At 29.9% G+C, this 24,863-nt stretch overlaps 4 protein-coding genes across 8 annotated transcripts; 1 reads left to right on the forward strand and 3 right to left on the reverse strand.

Annotated features, from left to right (window-relative positions):
* The first annotated feature begins 447 nt into the window (after positions 1–447).
* On the forward strand, positions 448–6,525 carry LOC122524388 (cold shock domain-containing protein E1). Of its 3 annotated transcripts, none has more exons than XM_043646642.1 (12): positions 448–544; positions 1,440–2,242; positions 2,337–2,741; positions 2,825–3,004; positions 3,114–3,304; positions 3,396–3,606; positions 3,812–4,041; positions 4,143–4,404; positions 4,486–4,743; positions 4,819–5,024; positions 5,159–5,743; positions 5,832–6,525. In XM_043646642.1, exons 3-12 carry the CDS (start codon positions 2,361–2,363, stop codon positions 5,998–6,000), a joined length of 2,673 nt encoding a protein of 890 aa, XP_043502577.1. In that variant the 5' UTR covers positions 448–544; positions 1,440–2,242; positions 2,337–2,360; the 3' UTR covers positions 6,001–6,525. The 3 variants fall into 3 exon arrangements, with proteins under 3 accessions (XP_043502577.1, XP_043502579.1, XP_043502578.1); XM_043646644.1 differs by having other exon boundaries at positions 2,379–2,741; XM_043646643.1 differs by having other exon boundaries at positions 1,440–2,741; positions 4,507–4,743.
* Positions 6,526–7,992: 1,467 nt separating this feature from the next.
* On the reverse strand, positions 7,993–12,490 carry LOC122524391 (neurogenic locus notch homolog protein 3-like). Its single transcript, XM_043646649.1, has 5 exons — positions 12,408–12,490; positions 10,462–10,602; positions 9,113–9,250; positions 8,342–8,473; positions 7,993–8,241 (listed from the first exon to the last, which is right to left on the reverse strand). The coding sequence occupies exons 1-5, from the start codon at positions 12,487–12,489 to the stop codon at positions 8,177–8,179; spliced, it is 558 nt and encodes a 185-aa protein (XP_043502584.1). The 5' UTR covers position 12,490; the 3' UTR covers positions 7,993–8,176.
* Positions 12,159–14,827, reverse strand: LOC122524390 (suppressor APC domain-containing protein 2). 3 transcript variants are annotated; one of them, XM_043646648.1, is made up of 6 exons: positions 13,889–14,824; positions 13,593–13,711; positions 13,240–13,386; positions 12,952–13,164; positions 12,722–12,864; positions 12,159–12,647 (listed from the first exon to the last, which is right to left on the reverse strand). In XM_043646648.1, exons 1-6 carry the CDS (start codon positions 14,439–14,441, stop codon positions 12,641–12,643), a joined length of 1,182 nt encoding a protein of 393 aa, XP_043502583.1. In that variant the 5' UTR covers positions 14,442–14,824; the 3' UTR covers positions 12,159–12,640. The 3 variants fall into 3 exon arrangements, with proteins under 3 accessions (XP_043502583.1, XP_043502582.1, XP_043502581.1); XM_043646647.1 differs by having other exon boundaries at positions 12,159–12,560; positions 13,593–14,827; XM_043646646.1 differs by having other exon boundaries at positions 12,361–12,647; positions 13,593–14,826.
* LOC122524389 (tryptophan 5-hydroxylase 1) lies at positions 14,762–20,562 on the reverse strand. Its single transcript, XM_043646645.1, has 12 exons — positions 20,033–20,562; positions 19,611–19,715; positions 19,228–19,444; positions 18,939–19,042; positions 18,769–18,836; positions 18,572–18,622; positions 17,872–17,970; positions 17,744–17,790; positions 16,642–16,777; positions 16,124–16,250; positions 15,785–16,014; positions 14,762–15,555 (listed from the first exon to the last, which is right to left on the reverse strand). The coding sequence occupies exons 1-12, from the start codon at positions 20,129–20,131 to the stop codon at positions 15,252–15,254; spliced, it is 1,587 nt and encodes a 528-aa protein (XP_043502580.1). The 5' UTR covers positions 20,132–20,562; the 3' UTR covers positions 14,762–15,251.
* Positions 20,563–24,863: the final 4,301 nt, after the last annotated feature.

The raw sequence follows: 24,863 nt of genomic DNA on the forward strand, positions 1-24,863 counted from the left end.
TTTCTTATATTTTTCTTCTAATTTTATTATATTCTGACTGTTCATAAAATAAACATGTTCGGACAATGTAGTTCTGTTCTTATTTGCAATCAAATTGATCAAAATAATCAATTAAAACAATTTATTAAATGATAGTTATTGTAGACATTTGAAAATAAAGATAATATTTTTGCACTTTGAAAGAGTTTTGAGGTTGAGATGATTGGTATGTGTACCAACTTTTTGAATCTACTGTGTTTGTCTGTTATTATTTTGTCCAATTTTTTTCTCCCAATGTCAATATTATGATAAATGATAAAAATAATATTTCGAATGTTACGATTTTCCTTTTACAAATATTAATTTTGAAAAAGAATATATTTATTCTTTAATTATTCGAAAAAGAATATAAGAAATTTTTGTTTAGTCCAGGCGACATTAGAGTAAGGAAGCAACCAGTAGGCTGTGGACGAAGATTTTGCCGCAGTTACTCCTGTTTTGTGTGTGAATGCTGAATGTTGACATTCAACATGGCGGCATGTCGTCAGTGCTGTGCTGTGTCGTGGTGAGTTTTGTAAAATTTTCTACCGCCGTAAGATTACGAGCTTTGTTACGAATTAATCTAAAAAGATAAAAAATTAACATTTCCGATTATGATGTTGATATTCTTTAAAACGAGTTAACAACGGCAGTGTTACATTACTGATACAAATTGAGGGACTATAAAAAATTAGAATCTTGTAACTAGCAAGCATATACGATATCTCGACGATCTGTTTTTCGGGATAAATTAATGAGATGAATTTTTCGATTAGTGGAACTATATTTAACCTCATAAATAATAATTTTTAGAATCTAACCGTTTCTTTATTTCTCTTAAATCGATTAAACCGCGATAGTATACATATTCTATTTCAAACTATCCAAAGTGTTTAAAAGTTATTAATAAAGTTTTCATATATCGGCTCGATGAAGAGCAGTTTTTAAGTCATTATGTTTGCTTCTAATATAATAAGAAATAAAGCACATGGTGTTTGATTTTTAAATAAGAGTATTAATAGTGTAGGACAAAAACATGACACGATTACAGATTTTTATTATAAAAACGTTAGTATTGTGTTATTTCTTAGTTAATAGGTAATGCATATAGGTTATGTATTTGTTATAATAAGAGAAATTAATATCTATTGTAGAAAAACAATAAGATAGAAACTTTTAATAAGGATTAAAGTAAAAATTGATATTTAAGACATACTATCCAATTATATCAGTTTTTAACTATTCGGAATCTTTTAAATGAAATGTTGATTCATCCATAATGTGATTTTAACATTTAAAATACACATGTAATTGTTAAATAAATGATATAAATGCTGTAACAAAGCTCGTAGCATTTAAAGTAGGTTAAAGTAGTTTTGATAAAGTACGTTTATTGATCAGGTTTTTGTTTTTTCTTTCAGCTTGTGTAATTGTTAGTTTAGGACATTTTTGAAACCAAGGCTCACTGTAAATTTCACATTTAAAAGTTGAAGAGAAAAACGTTAATATAGAAATATTAGAAAACACAATCACACTCAGCACGCATTGAAGACATCTGAGGATTTTCAAATCAACAATTATTGTTTAAATTTCCTATGTTTTTGATTTACTCCTTTTATAAAGGATGACTGATGTTTAAAGAGAACACGGTTATTCTAGTGCACGCTAAATTGAGTAACTATCGAAGAATTGTTACTATATTAAAACATACACACGTGGAAAGTATCAGCAGTATATGATGTGCTAAGAATTTTGTACTTATACTAATTCGTAATCTATATTTACTGCATTATTCATTTGTATATTGTGTACACAAGAAAACTTGTGAGAAAGAGTTAGGTGAGCCATATAGTGACTGTAATAGTGATCGCGGCTGAGATTGTGTTGCTCTGCTTGGTTAATAGAAAATTCATATCCACATTTGAGGTGTCTCTAGAATACGGAGCTACCTTGAAACCGTTCAAATAGCAATACACGACAGGTGTAAAATAAAATATTGTGGAACTATCTCCCTTGTGTTTCTTGTCTATCACAAAAGACAGGAGATTACAGAGGAGTTTGCGATTCTACAGCATTAAACAGCCTCTCTTCCTCTTCATTAAGTTCTTATAACATTATAATAGTGAACAAAGATATAAAGTACCAAGAACCGTTCTGTGATATCTATATTTTATCTGATATCTGTTAACATTTAAATGATTGAAAAGACTAAAAATTTGTAAATGTAAGTATATATATTATGGTGGAGCAGAAGTGAAAATAAAAGGAATTAAATAATTATTTCAAGAGAAAAGAAAAATTATACGTAAACATTATAGATAAAACTGTGCAAATTTAAAACAATGTCCAACAATCCTCAGTGGAAAACGTTCCAGCCGCCAATCATGAACTCTGACCCGGCAATACTTGACTACAAGTCTATGGCTCTACCGAGTCCCAAAGTTATATCAGGATCTCAGCAACAAACAAGTAACAATTATAGAAATGGTACTAACTATAGCGGTGATAATTATATGGGTTCTCCTCCTGGATGTGGTAAAAATGCTACCACCACCGCTACTACTACTACCACTTACGGAGCCACAAGATTTTCTTTTGGGTCATTAACAAATATGGAAGGAAATGTAGGTTATGCTGGTGAACCTGCTACCAATAATACCACATACCAAGATCAGTCTGCAAATCAGGGAACCCGTGAAACTGGTATAATAGAAAAATTATTAGTAAGTTTATTATAATTTGTATCATTTATTTGGCTCATAGTTTTAGCATTGAATCCTTCTTTACGTTGAAATATTTTTTATAGCACTCGTATGGATTTATACAATGTTGCGAAAGACAGGCAAGATTATTCTTTCATTTTAGCCAGTTTAGTGGAAATATAGAACATTTAAAAATTGGGGATCCAGTAGAATTTGAGATGACTTACGATCGAAGAACAGGCAAACCTATTGCTAGTACTGTCAGTAAAATTGCTCCCGAAGTGGTAAGTGCACGTGGTAAATGGATTACTATTTTCTTATATGCTCAAAATGAAGCTTAAAGCAAAATTAATATCAATTCTTTTTGAGTGACTATTTAATCATTTGTTATAGGTGTTAAGCGAAGAACGAGTTACTGGTAATGTGACAACAGAGTTACAAGCCAGTGGTGATTCACAAGGTCGAATTAGTTATGAAAATCGAGGAGAGTGTTTCTTTTTGCCGTATACCAAAGATGATGTAGAAGGGAACGTCACTTTGCGTGCTGGTGATAAAGTGTCATTTCAAATTGCTACTAATCAACGGTATAAATAAATATATTTATTTGTAATAAACAAAAGTTTTTCTCTTTGAATTTATCAATTTAGTAGAATAACTTAATGAATTTAATTACAGAGGAAATTTGGGTGCGTGCCATGTACGATTGGAAAATCCAGCACATCCAGTACGTTATCGTGGTGTAGTTTGTACAATGAAAGAAAACTTTGGCTTTATTGAACGTGCTGATGTAGTTAAGGAGATATTCTTTCACTTCAGTGAAGCAAAATCCATGAAAGAAGAACTTAAATTAGGGGACGATGTCGAATTTATAATACAAACGCGAAATGTAAGACTCCTGTTGCAGTATTATGTTTTATACAGGCATAATGAATTATTTAATATCCGAACCTGATATATTATTCTTTCTATCCTTTAAAGTAGTGATTCATATATAAATGTTAGATAACTAATTCTGTATAATTAGCGAATATATTTAAAGATAAATGTTATCGTAATTTTGACATAACTAAGTAACTGTTTATCTTGTACAGGGCAAGGAAGTGGCATGTAATATTACTAAATTACCACCAGGTTCCATTATATTTGAAGAAGTTAGTAACGAAGTAATAAAAGGACAGGTTTTAAAACCATTAGAAAGAGGTAATGCAGCACGTCATCACAATGATCCATTACCTGGACGAATTCGATATAGAGATTCGGATCATTGTGAAGTGGAAGTTCCATTTGGTGACAAAGATCAAAAAGGAGATTTCACGCTTAGGTAATGTAATTATATGTTATAATTTTATTGGAATATAAGGTTCGTTTATATCCAAACGCGAATGGAATTAAGAAACGGAATTTAAATTTTTGTTTGAACAGGCACGGAGATTGGGTCCAGTTTCGTATTGCCACAGATACTAGAGATCAATTGAAAAGAGCTACAGAAATATCGCTTTTACCAGAATCATTTACTGTATCTGGTGAAAAACGAGAACAAGGTACTATTGCAGCTCTTAAAGATGGATTCGGCTTTATACGTTGCGTAGACAGAGACAGTAGACTCTTTTTTCATTTCAATGAAGTTCTTGATGTTGATAGAGAAATTACTGTAGGCGATGAAGTTGAGTTCACTATTGTACAAGTAAGTTGCATATGATATATACGATATTTAAAAGGTAATTACAAGATAATTACCTGCATATCGTTATTCGATTTAATTTAGGTTCCTACATTTTGTTTCGAGGATCCTTCATCATCGTTTTCATACACTCGACCTAGTGCTATCAGATTGAAACATTTACCAATCGGTACTGTCCAATTTGAAACGATTATAGAAAAGGACTTGATGGGTAACGTGGTAGAAGATACGAATGGTGTTCAACGAGGTTTAATCGGGTATACGAAGGATAATCAACAAAACGTAATCATGTTTTTTTCTAAGGATTGCGATCCTAAAAATATTCCAAAAGTGGGTGATAAGGTAAGATTTTGACTAGTATTTAATGTAATTATTATGCTTGGATTGTACCTAATCAAATATTTACGTTTATGTTAGGTTCACTTTAGTATTTGTCAAGTTAAACGGAACAAAGAATTAGTTGCCGTTGATATATCAATGGTGAATGCTGCTGGTGAAAAAATACAAAATGGAAATAAAAAGGTGACTGGTCAAGCTTATCAAGGTTTTATAGCTGCTCTCAAAGATGGATTTGGATTTATTGAGACAGTCAATCACGATAAAGAGATATTTTTTCATTTCAGGTAAAATAATATAATATATTTTGATCTCTACGCATACCTATATTAACACCTTATCGAGGGATCACAACTTTAACTAATTATCAAATCACGTTAAATAATTTTTTCATTAATTTGAATAACTAATTTCGTTGTAGTAACTTTGAAGGCGATACTGGGAACTTAGAATTAGGAGCCGACATTGAATGTATAGTAAGTTCTAACAACAGTAGAGGTTCTGGTGGATGTATCGCTGCTGATTATGTCAAGCTTGTAACTCGTGGAAGTATTCCCAGGCCTACAGCAGTCAGTGAATTACTCGACGGAGTTGTAACACGACCCTTGCGTAGCGCAAATCCCGAACAGAGTGAATATGCTGGTTTAATCAAGATTAATCCAACAAACGAGGAAGAAGAGACGCAAGAATATGAATTCGGTATAATGGGACTTGTCAACAAGCGTGAATTATTGCAGATAGGTGATCCTGTCCAATTGCAAGTTGATTCTGCGGGCCATGCTTGTAACATAGTAGCTATCAGGAAAAAGAGAAGGGCAACTGTTGATGCAGTGAAAGGTCCATTTGGTTTTCTCGCTTATGAAGTCGATGATGGTAAAAAACTCTTTTTCCATATGAGCGAAGTACGAGATCACGCTACTTTGCAGCCAGGAGATCAAGTGGAATTTGCTTTGGTTACGAATCAGCGTACTGGTAAATCATCAGCCTGCAATGTAACTCGTCTAAGGTAATTCATTACTTTATTATGATATAATAATAATAATGATAATCATTTTGTATTATTTGATATAATATATTGTAATAATGCCTATCAGTGATGCGGTTCAACAACGACCGGAGCGTTTAATCAGCCGATTACGTACCATTTCATTGGAAGATACGGGTCCGAAATTAACCGTAATCCGACAACCTAGAGGCCCGGATGGTACACGAGGGTTCAGCCAAGAAAGATCACAACACATCCCTGGTGCCATCGAGGAATAATGTCATAAAGAGCGTAATTATTGCGCTCATACAAAATTGTAATCTACCATAACTTGTTTTTAATTCACACAAACAAACAAACAAAAAAAAAACACGTACACACACGTACACGCATACTCCGATACAGAGATTATTATTATAAGCATGATCTTACAAACATTTGCCAAATCGAGACTAATGTGACAACAATAATTATTAACAATAATAATCAGTGAAATGAGTGGTGATGATGATCTTTTCGACAGATGGAAAGCATATGAAAAATAATAAAACAACGAGCCATATTAACGTGTTAAAAAAGGAGTAATTATGAACGACGATATAGTTATATGCCCGATCTTTAATTAGTGTAAGAATCCATTTGAAAAAAGAAAAAAAAAATTAGTTTACGTTTTTCATTCAATTCATTTTCGACGCTTCTTAGCATTTCCGTAAAACGTCCTTATTATTACCCCCGTTAAGTTTGACCGTAAACTTATTTTAATAATGGCGCGCGCGTTTATTGGTACAAACAAATCTCACAAAGGAAAAGAAAAAAAAGAACAAAAAAGATATTACTAGTAATGATTAATTAATTGATTAAACATGTTCTGTGAACTGTACAACCCGTGCTTAGATATATCGTAACGAAAAAGAAAAGACAAAAAAAAAACAAAAAATTCAATACCGTGATGAGAAATGATAATGCATTGGATTACAAAAAAAACAATTTGCTTGTTTCTGATGTTCTTAGACAATGTCCTGTCTGTCTTTATAAAAATATACTTACATGTTGATACAATCTTTATTTATATTATTTTATTTAGACTATTTTATCTACCCACACATAACTGAAACTTGTTTCGAATAATAATCGTCAATGGGACAGTTTGAGCTTTATTGAAACTATTTGATAAAAGATACATCGATGAACGATAATTAATTGACCAACTAATAACAAACAATTGACACGGATCGAACGATCATGCGGTTAACAAGGGGGAAAAAGATCAATCCATTTTATGAATCATTCATCAACAAAATTTAACGATACGATTGATTGATTTCATCGTAAGGAAGAGAAAAAATTAAAAGGGAGCGAGAAAGAGAGAGAGAGAGAGAGAGAGAAAGAGAGAAAGAGAAAAAACATACAAATATGTATTTTCTTGGTAGAAATTATTATATCACATTTTTTCTCTGTTAAACAAATGCCTAGGAATTTGTAAAAAAAGAAAAAGAAAAAAAGGCAAATTATATCTGGCCAATTATGTTTGTCCTAAATGATATATATATATATATATATGTATGTATCAGTAATTACGACAATGTATATTAAGTCCAAAAATAAAATTAAATAAATTTACATCATGATGTTTTTTATAATATAAATAAGCGTAATGCAAAATAAAACAAAAGTCAATGTTTTTAATGCTTTAACTTAATTCACTGTCATAATTACTGGCATATATATATATATATATATATATATATATATATATATAATATACATTTCGGTAAGTTCCTAAGGCAGTCTCGTGTTGTAAAATCAAATCAGTATTGTAAAATTCAACGAGAGAAAAAAAGAAACATTTAACATTATTAGTAAAAAAAAAAAAAAAAAAAGAAAAAGAAAATAAAAAATAAAGGAACTTAGGAACAAGAACGAAATACGCTTGTTCTATGAGAATCATAGATTTCAACACATCGTGTGTGCATACCTATATTGTAAAATTAATGAATAACATGAAAAAATATTAAGTCTATTATTCTCTTATATTGTAGATCTCTCTCTAAGTAAACACTTATTAATTTGAACAAAAGAATCAATCATTTGAAGAAAAAAAAATATTCTCGCAAGTAAGAGAGAGAAAGAGAGAGGGAGAGAGAGAGAGAGTGTAAGAGAAATTAGTTTATTGTGCCATTAGTTAAACGATTGTACATTGTATTCCTCTCTCTCTAGAAAGAAAAAACAAAAAAAAAACAATTTAAAGAAATAATAAAAATATGAAAATATTGTTATCGCATGTTTATTATGTATGTACAAAGATGTGTATATTATTCGAAAATATGTATGGAAGAATATCTATGTATGGTACTCGCTTTTTGTACTTATTGTCAAAACGTAAAGATTTCAGATTCGCAAGTTTCGATGGTATAAAAAAAAAGAAATAAGGGGAAAAGCAAGAATTTTGAATTATTAGATCACAACACACTCGTAGGGAAATGGTCCACGGTAACGTAGATTGTTGGGTGCAGGGCAAGCTGTAAAAAACTCGATTAGATATTATCGTATTTTTCGATTGATTAATTTTTGTTTCTTTTTTTTTCTTTTTTTTTTTTTTGATTATAAAATAATACTAACGTTTTTCACAGCGTGTACCGAAATATCCTGTACCCTCGCATCGACATTTGAATCCCGGATCGGCTGAAATTTGCGAACAAGAGCCACCGTGCAAGCAGGGATTAGATCTGTAGCATGTATCGTTAAGTCTGCCTATAAGGAATATGAGAAAAATAATTAGCAAATTGGTTTTATGTTTAACATTTAATGCGGACCAAATGAACAATTTTTTTTTTTATTTTGTTTAATATTATTTTGTACTGAGATTATTTGAAATATCTTTGAATTTATTTCATCGGTATTTCATTAATGAGATCTCTAGGATCGATAGAATTAGGCCAAATTATGCAAGAAAACAATTGGCAACGTTTAGATGATTCTAAATTGATTTCATTAAGTAATTGGAAGATCAAACATTTTTGTTAATAATAATAATAATAATAATAATAATAATAATAATGATAATAAAAAAAAAGAAAAAATGTTATTCTTTTATTTCTACATTGAATAATTTAGTTTACATTTTATTTCTATTAATTAGAAATTTATTTATAACAGTTAATAATATAATTAATATTATATAAACTTTCTTTGATAGTTTTAATAATTGTAGATAAAATCAATGTGTGGGATTGTGTTTAATTAATTTTGGAAAAATTAGTAAATCCCTTTTTGCACAACTTGGCCTAATTTAACTTCTCATTTAAAATATCAACTTTTATTTTTAGTACATATTTGATTAAAACGAACGATTAAAGGTTTACAATGAAATTAAATGAATAATATCGTTACCTCTCAATGCTAATTTGCAGTCTTCGTTACTATCGTATCTATATTCAGCCTTACAACCATAACCACAGCTACATTGGGCATTATAAATCCGACATCCGTATCTCATCTGATCCAGTTCACATGCTTCTGATAATGAACCTGTTGCATGAAACATCAGAATTAATAATAAGTGATAGTATTACCATGTAATGCATTTATTACGTGTATATTGTCTTGGTCTAGATTTTTCCTTTCTTTTTTATTTTTTTCTTCGTGTTTCATTTTTATTATAAATTAGATATATACATATATATATATATAGTAGATTGTTGTTTGTGCTACCGGAAATGGGCTACTGCACTTCCCACTTGTCTAAATTGATAATAGCCATTCGCAGATAAAAGATATACACGCGTGGATAAAATTATTCCTTTTTATTCTTCTCCTCTTATTTTTTATCGTAAAATTAGACAAAAAAAGAAAAACTTAATTAGCTGACTCGAACAAAAAAAACAAATTGTATTTCTAAAATCATTGATTAAGATTTCATGTGTTTACAACGATAAGTTTAGTTAAAAAAAAAAAAAAAAGAAAAAGAAAAAGAAGCTTACGTTTTATTCTTATAACATTTTTCTTCGTGACTAGTATAGAAACGAATCAAGAGTAAGTATAATACTTATCGGAGAGAAATAGTTATCGAAAGATTATGTTCAAAGTAAACCGAGACCTCGACGCATGATGATGATGATGATGATGATGATGATGATCATAGTTTATTTCGTAGATTAAACTCACGAGAAATATTATATATATATATATGTATATATCTCTATGCAAGTAGTGGTTGATATTATAGTCTTTCGAAACGTGTCTCTATCTTCTCCGCGTATAAATAGCTATTAATCTCGCACTATATCTTCGAGGAAACGAAAGAAAACAACGATCTCAAGTTTAACGACCCCTTTCCTTTCATTCATGATTCGAACATTTTCTAATCAATCATCGATCTTCTCGATGTGCAATCCCTTCGAGTGCATTCACTAAAATTCATATTTTATATTCAACGATTAATTTTCGAACGAAATAAATTATTTTAATTAATATTAAACGGTACCAAGAGAGACCGATCAGATGACTAGTTTGTAATTTTGTATTTTAATTCTTCGATGTTGTTTTCAGTTAATATATATATATATACTGTTACAATTAATATTTTAATTTTATTTATTTATTAATTATATAATGTTCGTTAAGGACCAGTCATTTGATCGGTTGCAGTATAAATAAAGTATATCTATATATATAAATTTGATATAGGTTTAATGTTAAATATTATTTATATTATATTAATTTAAATGTATATATCATACCTATTGTTAAAAATAGAAAGATCGTTGTTAAGACCGGTCCAGTAAGTATCATGTTGATATATTCCAAAAAAGAAATAATAATGATCCGTTTGTTGAAAGATCTTCGATATCGATATCGTTCCTGATGATAGGCAATCCTTTCTACGCACGTGTACGAAGGTAATTGAATCGTTTTAATAAATGAGTTAAGGTACCGGTATTTGAGGGAGGAAAAATACTATATACTCGTTGAGTAATTATTTATTACGAGAGATGGTAGCTCACTGATTTATGATTAAGAAAATAACGAGTAGAGAAAGCAACGAAGTCAACTGAGAAATGTCTCCGATTCTCTAACTCGACTGATAGTGGTTGTTAGTCGACACCAATCTTTGACTGTTACTGAATGGCAAAGAAAAAGGAAAAAGAGAGAGAGAAAAAATTAGTGGGAGTTGTGTGTGTGTGTGTGTGGGGTAGCTAGCTAGCCAGCAAGCAAGCAAGCAAACGAGGAAGGCCGATGACTGTGGTTTATAAACTTACACACTCAAATATCACTCACATTCTATATACTAAGATATGCCTTCTTGGTACATCGACTCCATTGCAGTTTTATCTCATTCACCTTATCGTCTTTTTCCTTTTCTTTTTTTTTTTATTTTCTTTTTCTTTGCTCCACAGTGCATCGGCTATATGTGCCAGTAATTATGATAATGGATTAAGTCAAAAAAAAAAAAGGAAATAGAAACACAAACGTATATTATGATTTATTTTATAATATAAATATATAATTTTGTAATATAAATTAAATGTTTCTCTAATTTTTTTTTTTTTGACTTAATCTACTGTCCACATGATTAACCGGACGTATAATATGTGGTAAGATTCTAGGCAAGAAAATGCATATATTATTAAAATTAATTATTTACAAAAGAATTAAATAGAAGAATACTATTATAATTTTATCATCGATGATTGGTTCCACTCGCACGATACTGTTTATATCTAATCTTTTTTTTTCTAATTATTATCTTTATCTTACATTAATCTTAGAATTTTTCTCTTTTTTTCTGTTTTTTTTTTTTTTTTAATATCTTCTATGTATTATATAATGAAAAATATGAGCATAGTCCATTTAAAATAATGATACTGTTTATTCTAACTCTTCTCCGTTATAGGAAAAATATTTTATTCATCTCTGGAAAGACACCATTTATGGAGGTATACTATACCCCTATAATGCTATCTAAAGTTTTACTAAATTTAATATGTTCATGTTACAAGAAGAAATATCTTTTGGAACACTCTTATATTATATACAGGGTGTTTTAAAATATGTGAACATAATGTTAGGAATGGTTTCAGTATGCTAAAATAAAAAAAACAATTCATATAATCATATTTTAGTATATACGCGCGTATATACTCGAAATCTTTGTCTCTCTCTCTCCCTGTGAAAAATAAAAATGAAATTCTTTTGGATTTACAAATTCATCGAAATTTCTATAAATATTTCAAGACTATTTCTCGAAACATTTGCTCGACATAGCATTTTCCTAATGAAGAAAGTACTTTTTGCACGTGGAACTGATTATGAATTATCTATGATTGGATAGATAAAAGGTCGTTAGAACGAAAAATTATTCTTTTATCTATACGGAAGCTGACCTTCAATCTTTGTGTGTTAGTTGAGCTGAATTTTGAGTCAATTCTTCTCGCCGTTTGATCAGAGATTTTATATTCTTTTAGGAATTAGATGATAACATTTGACACTAACGATTATTACGCGTTCTCAGTGTACTTCGTACTTACATATCTAGTCCTTGTAAATCTTTACTATTTTGACATTAATAAGTGCAAGTTATATACATAAATATGTATTTCCAATAATTTATTATTGGATTAAACTACAGCGAAACAATGTTTACGTTGTGGACGGATTTATTAAAAGTTTAAAAAAAAAAATATACCTTGGATCTGTAGATTCACAATTAAGCTATACATTAGTACTGCAATTGTTTTAACGTTTCTTTTTTTTTTCTTTAGTTTCATTTTTCTTTTCTTTACACATCGATCGTGCAAGATGAATTCGGTATAAAGTGCACTGATACTGCATTCAAGATCTATAATTTAATTTTAAACTTATTATTAATTTACTTAAGTATATATATATATCATTTCCCTTGAGAATCGATTAGGATAATTATATTCTGAAAAGCAATATTTACGGATTATTAATTATATTATTTATGATTTGTTATAAAATGAATATCTAGTACCTTACATGAATGTTTGGTCGTGTTGTTCGTGGATCATAGTTGCTCTACGAGATTGAACCATACCTGCTTGCCTATTATACAATTCTCGTACTAAATTATCTTTTTCTTGTTCAAGCAGTGCTATTCTCTGGCTCTTTTTATTAACTTCCTATTTTAATATAAAAAGAAAAACAAAATAGTTGTAATTTTCTTTTTTTTATATCTAAACAAAATGTGATCTATGAATTTAATTTACCTCCGTTAATCTATGATTTTGTTGTTTAAGTCTTGATAATACATCTTGTTGTAGTTGTGCCGATGTTGGCGTAGTCAAGAAGGCTAAATTCATATGCAGTGGTAATCCACCACGTTCCCAGCTACTTATTAAAGCAGCAAGGTGCCTGTTAACTTCTAAAACTCTTGCACGTTGTAACTCTAAACGTTCCTGCTGCGCTTCTGTCCACTGCTCCTACAAGAAAACATATTATTGCGTAGAATAATATTTCAATGTGTTTTAAAATGTCATAATAATGATTAACTATACCACATGCGAGCCCATACGTCCCAAGTGTTTAATTTTCTCTTGAGTGGATGAAATTTGTTTTAAATACCATTCTCTAGCTTTGTCGACGGCTGCTAAACCTTGCAACAGAACATCCTTTTCTTGTTCGATTTGTTTCATTCTTTTCATCTAAAATAACACATAAATTATCAATTATGGATGTTTTAATATGAATAAAGAGAACAGGTTTCCTAACTACAGAGTACAGCAAGCAGATGTTTTTAATGACGAATGCGCAGATACAACAATCTGTCTAGAAATTATATTAAATATTATGCATAACCAAAACCAACCACCCATCTTTAGTTGGGAATCCTATAGGAGAATATCTTTACCATATTGTAGTCAATACCATTCTGCAACGTATGTCGTCTTGGTTCTCTACGTCGATTTAATGGTTTTTTGGGTTGTAAACCTAACTGGTTATTTTGTAGATCTACCGCTTTACCATCTCCTAAAACGCGGGTTGGTCTTAGAAATGTAGTCCTAGCATCGGCTCGATAATTTGACATTGGCAATTGGCGTTTATCCAAACATTTATCATCGTTCATCATTAAACCCATTTGCCAATTCTGCAGCACCGTTCGAATTTCTGACTTATCAATATTTCTATCAGCACTAAGCGCTCTACCTTCTAATGCAGCACCTGTTCGTGGAGGTTTTGGAGGACCATACGCTTTACTGTGCTTAGTCTCTACACCATTTCTTCCGTCTATTAGTTCCAATTGGGTATTTATATCTTTACGATTAGCTAATAATTGTGGCATACTTAAAGTACGTTGCTGAGATATAGCATTATTTGGCCTTATGGTGGCAGTATTAGGAGACGTCCAGTGTCCTTTATTTTGATTATCCGTTATTAGAATCGGAGCAGATGGCGGTCTGTTTGGTTGTCCGTCATGTTTTTTGAAATCACCTTCCGTTTGAATTTGTAACAAACAAATTTTCAAGCCCGCGCAAAATCTTTCAAAGGATAAGAGACCGTTGGGTGGTGTGACTTTTTTGAGACTATCCAAAACTCCTTTAGGAAGACCCTGAGTACCATCGTCCTGCCATCGTCCTTCTATGTCGGAAAATTTGACGAAGCCAGTGTTCTGATCATCCATTATGTCAAAGAGTGTACGCATCGCACCAACAAAATGTTTTGGAAGGCCATCGGCGCTCGGAGTTTGTATTTGCGCCATTTTATCGTTTTAAACATATGATTGAAATATTAAATGTACCTTTCTAAGAGGGTAACATATTTAATTATAATTCACTAGACCAACCAAATACGTTTAACATTTATACCGTAAAAAAGTAAAATATAATTTCTCAAAAATAATGACATTTGTGTATGGTTAACGATCAAGAGGTTACTTCATAATCCTTGACCTAAATCAAATATTTTCTTTATTATATTTTTACACATATAATCTCAAACATTCCGAAATATTCGATTACTCGATTATAAACAAGTGGTATTATGTTCAATTTTCGCCTATCCTTTAAATTCAATGATTTCTTTTTCTCAAATTAACCTCTATAATATGTCAATTATGTGCAGCCATACTGTCGATGTCAGATGGAGGGAAATTTTGACGTTTGCGCAATCGTAATCGATACTGATTGGTCGAAACGCGTGGCGCTAAATTCGATATATTTCAAGTGCGCACAACCATTTCAATTTGTAAAAATACAAATTTAAAAAATAAAATTCTCTCTTCTTTTCTATTAGGAACAAAGGGAAGGAACTTTTTCTTATCGATTGATCGTTCTATATTCTATAACCTGTTTTATTTAATTGGAATCAAGGAAAGAGATTTTTCCAAAAGCAGAAAGAATAATATTCTACATTTCACATGCATTTTTAAAGACGAATGAGGTAATAAACTTTACAGACAAAATAACAACAACAACAACAACAACAACTAATAAACTATACAACAAGACATGGAACACCTAGCCCATCGTAATTCGATTATATTGCAATAATATTGTATCGAGATTTAATTTTATTTCGGAGAATTGGTTTGACGTTCATCAGCGTTAGGGCTCTTATCGGTGTCGTCGCTATCGGATGACGAAGTATCACGAATAATATCTATTCCTTGAGTTAAAAGATTCGTTATTCTTTCGACGTCTACGGTGTCGTCCTGTTCGTGAATTTTTCTCAATGCATTTGAAACGATACACAAATCCCCACGAAGCTCGCTCACAACTGCAGTTATTTTTTGTGCATCGGTAAGAACTTCTACCGATTGGGTGTAAGGATTATAACGCAAACCAAACGGACGTTGAATTTCGTTTGCGAATGCTCTGCGAATGAAAAAACATTTGAAAAATAATTTATTTGATTGTTTTATAAATCGGAATATGTTATTTTCCAGTAAGAGATGTGATATCAAAAATGCTTTGATAAAATGAAAACAATTCAAACTATATAGAGAAATATATATAAAAAGAAAAAATATATATATATTTTATATTAATATAAAATATATAATATTATATATATAATTATATATATATAATTCTTTATCCTTACCGCATTTTTTCTTTTGCCTCTTCTATACTGTTAGTATAATAATACGCATTTTGAAAAGCTGTTATAATGCACTCTTGTTTGCAAGTGACTTCAGGCTCGAATCTAAAAGTTTTTTCTGGTGCAGATACTGCGTGTCTTAATTCAGCAACCGAAGATAATAATCCTGCTCCGTAAACTCTATATGCACCGTCTTGTTTGCAAAGACCAAATTCGACAGTGAAAAAGTAGAGCTAAATAAACATATATATCGTCATGAAAAGTGTGTCAAAAATTGTTCTTTGTAAAATATTATATATTTCTTATTATTTCGTTTTTTTTTCTTTTTCTTTATTAACTTACCGTTGCAAGCTTATCGATGTCGTTATCCGACGCACCCAAGGATGCTAAACCGATTTCTTGAGAAAATTGTGCGAAACTTTTGTTTGCCAAGAGTGGCATATGTCCTAACAATTCGTGACAGCAATCTCTGCGAATAAAATCATTTAATTATCTTTATAATCTTACATAACAATTAAATATATCAGTTTATATTATCAATAACAAGCACATCACGAGATTACTATATTGTAAAAAGAAAAATAAGAAAAGTAGAAAAAGAGAGTGAAAAGAAACTAATTTCAAATCTAATTATTTATTTCTTTTTTCGTAAGATCGTTTAATATTCTCAGCGAAAAAAAAGTTACGTTTACGATGTATATGTGTATATTTTTTGTTAAATGATTATTATTACATTGAAGTAGATGTTTAATTATACATCAACGTTCAAATATTATCATATATTTAAATATATGTATATGATAAAATGTTAATTCAAGATTTATATGTATAAAAAAAAGAAAGAAACTCTTCCAACGTACGGTTCAGGAGTGTAAAAAGGATCCGAAGAATGACGGATATATTGAGTGCAATGAAAAACTCGGAAAGCCAATCCTGCAAGAAAATCTCTCGGTGAAAGGTATCCTGCAACTGGTCGAAGTTGGAATCCAGTTGTTCCTGTTAACGAAAATTGTTAAATACTTATTTTTTTTCTAATAAACAATAACAGGTAATAATAAAGTATCGATAGTTTATATATATAATAATAAATGATGATTAGTGTCGCATAGATTGTTTCAAAAATCGTTAATATTTTAAATTTATAAATAGTCATTATTTATAAATAAAATTTATAATAAATATGCATATATAAGTATAAAAGATTAGTCAATCGAAATTAAGACGATCAAAGCGACGAGAGTTATACCTTTAAAAAAAAAAGAAAAGAAGATAAAGAAGAAGAAAAACAACAAAAAAACACAAATGTTACGTAAGATTTGTTAGAGAATAATAAATGAATTTTGTATATATGTTAAACGAGTAACCACGCATTTTCTATTAGTGCATAAAGAAGGTCAAGTGTGTTTACCGTGTTCGCGTAGACAACACGTTTTTTATCGTGTAGCAACGTATCATTATCGTGCCGTTATTGTATCATTAGTAAATAGTTACAACAAATAGTTGTAACTAAAGTTAGAACAAATATATTTTAGAAATACAAATTATCAGAAGTTATGAAATAGACGAATTTTGAAATGATGCATTTGTTTTATTCAGATGTACCGATGCAAATTTAATATCTCGTTTAACAAGAGCACGATTCAAAAGTATCCTGACTTCAATCTAAATCTGTTCCCCCTTTCTTTTAAAACGAAGAGAATTTTTTTTTAGTTGATCAACAATTGGTCAACAACACCATAAGTGATCGAATCCAACAATCCTCAAGGTCGAGTAATTTGTTTAGGTGGGTACAGTGTTTGGGAATTAAATAAAAATGAGAAAAAATAAGATGCAGGGTAGATTTTAGTCTCCTGTCTCACCATCCCCTTAGAGATGATTTATTTGATAAAATAAATGATATCAAAATGTTAACAAATATTAATCGTAAATGAATAAAAATAATTCATTAATTGTAAGACTCACGTTTTAAGAAAATATTCACGTCCTCCAATTGCGGTATGTTATCTTCCCTGTATAATGAAGAAAATATAATCAAACAAAAATATATATTTAAAAAAAAAGAATCTAATTAAAATAGGAAAACGGTTTACCTATATCCACAATATTTGACAAGTTTAGGCCAATTTTCTAGATACTCCATGCACGCGTGCTTTTGATAAAGTTGATGCAATTCACGGAAAACTGTACCCCTGAAAGATGATAATAATTCAATTAAATAATAGAAACTCAAGTTGTACAAAAAGAGAGAAAGAGATACTTTTCTAAAAGAGTAGGTGTGTAGTAGCATCATCAAGTTTATCGAAACGATATATCGTATATCGGAGTAAATGAAATCAGGGCAATTAAGGGTGCATTCAATAGGACGAAACGGAGCTTGGCTTTTCTCAGAGAATGGGGGAGGAAACGAAGCAGCAACAGAATACAGTGGTGGTGGGTGGGGGGCAGGGGAAAGATAAAGTAAGATTAAGGATGAGGGTTGGGAAAAGGGGGACAAGAATATGCGTGGGTGTTTGCTCGTCCGTGTGAAAGGGGGAGAGAAACACTTCCTCGAGAAAAATCAAACGCACTATTCTAAAAGCAAAGAAGAAGAAGAAGAAGAAGAAGAAGAAGAAGAAGTAGAAGAAGTTTACATTACTTTTCTTTTCTACGATTGGCTTCGTGCGAGAAAAATCACGTTTCCTAACTTTTCCTTAACGAGAGATAAAAATCATGCTATTTCTTTTTTTTCTTTTTTTTTTTCAATTTATTTATCTTTTGATCTTCCTCTTCGTTATTTTTAAATTTACTTACCACGTTCTGATTTCTTCTGGAGTGTATTGAATTCTTGGAATCGGTTGACCACTGCAAATTTGTAATATTTGTATAATGAAAATAAAAGATGTAAATAAAGAAGAAAAATAACAAAAGGGAAATACCGAGAAACATCGATTAAATATATGTACGTCAATGTTATATATATATATTTTTTTTTTTAAATTTAAACTTACTATTTATAATTATTCGCGATGTCAGCGAATTCTTGTCTGCGTTTACGATATACCGGATCTTTAAAACCCTAAAATAGGAAAGAGAAGAAAAAAATGATCAGATCAACGAAGAATCACGTTGTTTTTTTTTCTTTTGCAAATAACGTAAGTGTAAGGAATTGTTAACGTACAGGATGATCGGCGTCTAAATCAGATCCGTACATCAATACTTTTTGTGCCTGATCGAGATCAGATATTTTTCGCGGGAACCAGGGCATGTCGATTTCGCTGTAATCTTTTTGAATAAACAAAAAAAAGAAAAAGAGATCAAACAAGTCGTATTATAATATTTAAAAAAATAATACGATAAAGATACACGATTAAAAAAAAAAGAAAAGAAAAATAATACGATACAAGAAGGTGTGATAAAAATCGTGTTTGATTAATTTAAAAAAAAAACCACAAACAAATCCAATTTACCAAAACTCGTAGCGGTGGACAAACACGGCGTTTGTTCAGGAATATTTCCCGTTTTTTCGTATTGCGCTAAATTAATAGCGGCTACTTCGCGATTCAACATTTTCATCAATTGTTCCATCCTTTTGGAATCGCATTCAACGTCTACGAGAATTTCGTATTCGGAACCACGGCGAAGTGATTTTCTCGATTCTATGTGAACAACGTTTACACCTAAATCCTATAGAAAAATATAATTCAAGTTTTAAATTCAATAGAGATTTTATTTTAATCGCTTTTTTTTCAAAAAAAAAAAGAGAGACTACTTTTTTTTATTTACTTACTTACTTACTTACTTACTTACTTCATTTCTCTTTCAGAATAGATTATTGATTTTGAAATCTTACTTGAAATACTTGAAGTGCCCTGGCCAATCCGCCGACTTGATTTTTCAACGAGAATATCACTGAATTTTTATTTTCGCTATTATTTTCCGTCTCGAGCATGGGGATCTGAATGAACGAAAGGACATATTTTTCTTTTATGTGTGTATATATATATATATATATTTCACCATGAAAGATAGAAATTGAAGAATGTCAACAGATATCAAAAACATTTATTAATGAAAGACCGAATATTTTATATTATTATGCATTTAATATTTTAGACATACACACCAAACGATCATGTGAATCTTAACATTCTACAATTTCAATTTTTGTTCACGATAACACGCATATATAAACACACACACATATATATAAATACACTAATATGAATTAATTTACAGTACAGATTATTGAAAATCATGAACTAACACACTAACCTCATGATTTTTATGTATAGGACTGCCTTCCTTGATCTGCCATCCTTCAGATTTCCTATACAACCACATTCCAAGCAATCCCTTTCCCGATCCACTCATGATGAATAAAATAACTGCCTGATTGAACTAACTAACCCCCCCTCCGTTTATTCTTTGCAATTAAATTTAATTATTATTCGGATTAATCTTCTTTTATTTTTTATTTCTTTTTTTTTGTCTTTTGTTCTTTCGAAGATCGCGGAACAAACGAACGCAAAAACAAAAATAAAAATACAAATACCTTTTATTCGCGGAAGAGAAGAGAATTTTATTCTGCTAAACGTAAGACCGATTCCTGAGAGATCGGAAGCTGTAATGTTACGGTACCATTGTTTTCTGATCTTCTTAAGTTCTCTTTCCCCCTCCTTAACTCACACACACACACACACACACACTGTCTTTCGTACTAGTCAAAGACTAGTTCTCCTTTCGCGATTGGTCCGTTTACGGATGGCTGTCAGTGGCTTGAACCATTTTCATTGGCGGGATAAGATGTTTCATGGGGGTTGCAACGTGACTTTTCTTTTAACCCTCCCCCCCTTCCTTTGCCCACTTGTTCCCTCCGCGACCCCCCTTTAACCGCCATGAATATTATCGTTTCGATCGTTGGTTCTTCTTTTCTATTACGTCATTGGAGACTAAATGTATGTGTGTGTGTGTGTGTGTGAAGGTGATTTGAGAATGAAAAATAAATATAAAGAAAAAAAAAATAAGGAGGCGGGGGCGGTTTGATGGAATCGTGCGAATTTTACAATCGTTCCAATTCTTTCCCCCTCCCTCCCTCCCACCTTTTTCGTCACGATTCTTCGAAATACGTTTTATCTTCATTTTAAAAATCATTTCTCGTCAATAAATTCTTTTTTTTTAATAAAACAAAAAGAGAAAGAAAATATACATACGTATAAATATTTTGAAATAACGATTATTAGGAAAAAAAAAATAAAATAAAACAACGTAAATTTCACTTCGCGTTAAAATGAAGGAAGAGAAGAAAAAGGTTTGTCCATTTTCTTTTTTTCTTGTTTCTTTCTCGCGAACGATTTTCTTTTCCCATTCTCCTTTTATTTCGAACAAAGACACCCCGTTTAATAAAAAGCCGAATGCCCGAGGTGTAGGAGCTTCCTTCTTTGGTTCTTAGCAAAGTAGATACAACACATTACCGGTGGTCATTACTTACCGCTATCAGTAACCCACCTTCGAGAGTTTTATCCTTTTCTAAATTATACCGAAGCTTTTTCTAGCGTGTATAATTCACTGCAATATCGGGTATTTACAATGGTAAATAAATTTTATTTACTACGTTAAAGCGAATCAAAATTCATGCAAAATTCTTTTCGTTAATTCATTATTCAAATTAACTATTCAAAATAATTCCTCTCTCATATTTATTTCATTGTAGATAATATTTTTTGTTTGTTTGTTTGTTTGTTTGAAGATGACAAAATAAATCATTTGAGTAATTTCATATCGCGTAATTATATTGTAATCACAATTAAACATTGAATTGAACGTAATTTAAGGAGAGAGGGAGGGGGGGCATACAGATAGTCGAGAAAATTCCAGATAAATATTTTTGTTTTTCTTTCTCGGACAACGCAAGATGCAAAAACAATTTTTTCAATACATCCTTGAATGATAATTATGTTAAATAAATTGTTAAATAAATTTATATCGATTATTTGTATCTCTATCGTTTGTTTGACTTTGTTGCAATTATACGAATTATTTGAATTTGAATTACGCGCGTGTGCACACATAGTATTGTCACAATCTTACGTAATATTATATTTCATATATATATATATATACTTAATATTTATAATAAAATATATAAACAATTAAAGGGGGTCGATAGAATAATGCAATATCTTTTACTATGGTGATAACAATCGAGTCCTCCCTCCCCCCATTTGCATTGGTTTCATTGTTCCCGTAAATCAGTGACTTTCAATCACTTACTACCCGCATCGTAGATATCTTTGTTCTCATTTTATTTATCGAAAAGTTATATCTGTTATCCGCTTCCTCCCCTCCCCCCCCACGACCTACCCCCTTTACGATGAATTTATAAATTAAAAAAAAAAAACATTTAATATTTTTAACGAATCAAATAATATAATTTAAATAAATTATCGAGATAAATTAATAATATAATAATATAATCAAATATTTTCTCTTACAATTATAGTGTTGCAGTGTAATACAAGATGGCGGATTTTGAGTGAAAAATCTTTATCAAAGATTGGACTTTTTTTTTTAATATTATTAACACTTTTAATAAACAATTAACAAATAAATAAACTTAACAATGGTTTTACGTATACAGTAAATTCTCTTCTAACGCGATCAAACGCGTACGTACACGTAACACGAATATAAATTGTATTTAACTTTTCCTCGTTTATATATCATTTTTTGTTCGTATATTTTCCCTGGTCATAATTTACAATTAATTCATGCATAGAACATATCTGTTAGAATATTAAAATCGACAAAAAAATATTATTCTTTTCCGCATACTATTCTTGGTAAAGCGGTGACAATAACAACAACAAAAACTAAACAATCAGCAAACAAAAAATTGATTAAAGCAATTGTTTTTTTATTTTTAAATGCGAATAATTCTAGCGTTTAATTATATAGTACGTTTTAAGAACAATTGCGATATGTAAAAACAATAGTTGCAATATTTTTGACAAGTTTATAAAAATTCGCATTATATGGTGGCTGGGGGTGGGGATAAGGAGGGTAATATTTATTATAATTATTTATTATAATTATTTATTATATATTATATAACTATACTTCTAATGACTTCTGATCTTTAATAAAAGTTATATTTTTATCAAATAAATGCAGATAATAGTGAATTTTTTACTAGCTTGAATAATAAACAATAGAATTTGTATACAATGATTAAAATAATGGCGTCTTAAATATTATTTTTCTAAATATTATTTTTTATTTGTTTTATTTTTCTTTTCAATTCCACATTATTTACAATAATGATTAATATTCATCAATATTGTTTTTTTAAAACACCTTGTGTATTATTATAATTGCGGTAAAGTCAAATGAGGAAAAGCAATAGCATTGAGCGGAGATTGTTAATTTACAATCGAAACCGGTTTTTTTGTTTCGTCATGATATGTTCAATGTTTGATCAGTTATTATTTATAATATGTGTTGGATAATTATGACTGTAAACAATTTATCTTACGGTTTAATTTATGTTACAATTTATAAAATAAATTATTTTGAAAAAGAAAAATAAGTAAAATAAATAAATCATTTTTTTTTATAAAATATACAAATCATGGAATTTTAAGTTGACTAATTTTGTTTCTTTTTTTTTCTTTTTTGTTAATAATTACTCCAGTATCATAATTATATGCTACTTTTTTTTTCGCATGAAAAAAGATTTGTTTTAGTTAATAATTTGGGATATTTTATTGAAAAACATAAACAGCATTTTACAGTACGTATATTTCAAAAGTTTTAAACATTCTCATGATTTTAAATAACGAACTATCATAGAAAAATGTTTTGAAAATTTAATATCTTTCTAAAGAACTCATTAACGTTTTTACGATAACCCCGTTGTGCTTAAAGATAATTTGTCATTATTTGTTTAGATAATTATAAATTGTCCATTTAGTTCTATCTAACATTTCGAAAATATATTTAACCGGGTATATAAATTTGTGTATTACTTTTAAATGATTTATTAAATTATTAATTAAAAAAAAAAAGGCCATTTATACAAAACAATATAATAATTAATAATACAAGTTTAACATAATATACACTTTGATAATGAAAAGATTTTCTCGTTAAATGATCATTGGAAATGAACACTTTTACAGTTTTACAGTTTTACAGTTTTACCTGTCGCAACCTACAATAATTTGTTTCCGTTTCTTCGAACTGTGTTTCCTAAAACTCCTAAAACTGTAGTTTGAGTTATGACATAGAATATTAACATAATAAGTGAACAATAATACTAGAGAATATAAAAAACAAAAGAAAAGAGATAACAAAAAGAAAAAAAGTGTTAATATAATTGATTGCAATATTTTCTTGCATGTTCTTCTTCTTCTTCTTCTTCTTTTGTCGTGAAGTGTGAGTCCTTCAAAGTTCTAAAAAGGGATTAGAAGCCACCACTCGAAGGACAAAATTTTTTCTGTTTATATATATATATATATATACCTGTTACGTCGCCTGTTGCATCGAATTGCAATCAAATTCTAGCAAACGAAGTATTGAATACTTCAAAATCACTTTTCATCGATTACCACAAATTGCAAAAAGAATTTAATTTGATATTTTAAGATTTGACAATCTTTTCACACGCAGCATACGTGCACAATTTTTATTTATTGTAAAAAATACAAAAAAGAAAAATACGAATTTACAAATATCGTAATAGGTGCAAACAAAAAAAATAAAGCTATCGACGAAATTGATCGAATCAAAATCCTTATTTTATATTATTCAAAGAATTCTCAACAGTTGTGTTTGGTGAAAAAAATACACCAAGAAACTATTTCGAAGAATAACTTGTGCATGATTATTTTCCAAAAAATAATTGAAAAACGAACGAAAAGTTCGTGAGTTCCTTGTCTTGTTTTCGGATATAACGCAAAATTATTATTAAAAAATAATATAAATATATAGCAAGACAAATTTGAGATGAGTCACAAATAAGTTCAATCAGTAAATCTAGTGTTAATCATAATATAAATATAAAAGTATCTTTTATATATTAACCTAATAACGTTTAAACAGATGG

The sequence above is a fragment of the Polistes fuscatus genome, unplaced genomic scaffold (assembly GCF_010416935.1).
Source record: "Polistes fuscatus isolate 324 unplaced genomic scaffold, CU_Pfus_HIC Scaffold7, whole genome shotgun sequence".
Lineage (NCBI taxonomy): Eukaryota > Metazoa > Arthropoda > Insecta > Hymenoptera > Vespidae > Polistes > Polistes fuscatus.

Bases quoted from the DNA above. Each gene is read 5' to 3' on its own strand.
- LOC122524388 (XM_043646642.1), top strand. From the start codon at position 2,361: ATGTCCAACAATCCTCAGTGGAAAACGTTCCAGCCGCCAATCATGAAC. The intron at 3,005-3,113 runs GTAAGTGCACGT...CATTTGTTATAG, and splicing joins GTAAAATTGCTCCCGAAGTG to GTGTTAAGCGAAGAACGAGT. The intron at 4,744-4,818 runs GTAAGATTTTGA...CGTTTATGTTAG, and splicing joins TTCCAAAAGTGGGTGATAAG to GTTCACTTTAGTATTTGTCA.
- LOC122524391 (XM_043646649.1), bottom strand. From the start codon at position 12,489: ATGAAACTAAAGAAAAAAAAAAGAAACGTTAAAACAATTGCAGTACTA. The intron at 8,474-9,112 runs GTAACGATATTA...TATTCCTTATAG, and splicing joins CTGCAAATTAGCATTGAGAG to GCAGACTTAACGATACATGC. The intron at 8,242-8,341 runs GTTAGTATTATT...AGTTTTTTACAG, and splicing joins CGGTACACGCTGTGAAAAAC to CTTGCCCTGCACCCAACAAT.
- LOC122524390 (XM_043646647.1), bottom strand. From the start codon at position 14,441: ATGGCGCAAATACAAACTCCGAGCGCCGATGGCCTTCCAAAACATTTT. The intron at 13,165-13,239 runs GTATAGTTAATC...GTTTTCTTGTAG, and splicing joins GACGTATGGGCTCGCATGTG to GAGCAGTGGACAGAAGCGCA. The intron at 12,865-12,951 runs GTAAATTAAATT...ATATTAAAATAG, and splicing joins AAAATCATAGATTAACGGAG to GAAGTTAATAAAAAGAGCCA.
- LOC122524389 (XM_043646645.1), bottom strand. From the start codon at position 20,131: ATGAGTGGATCGGGAAAGGGATTGCTTGGAATGTGGTTGTATAGGAAA. The intron at 18,837-18,938 runs GTACGTTAACAA...TTCCTATTTTAG, and splicing joins ATTTAGACGCCGATCATCCT to GGTTTTAAAGATCCGGTATA. The intron at 16,778-17,743 runs GTGAGTCTTACA...TTTCGTTAACAG, and splicing joins CGTGAATATTTTCTTAAAAC to GAACAACTGGATTCCAACTT.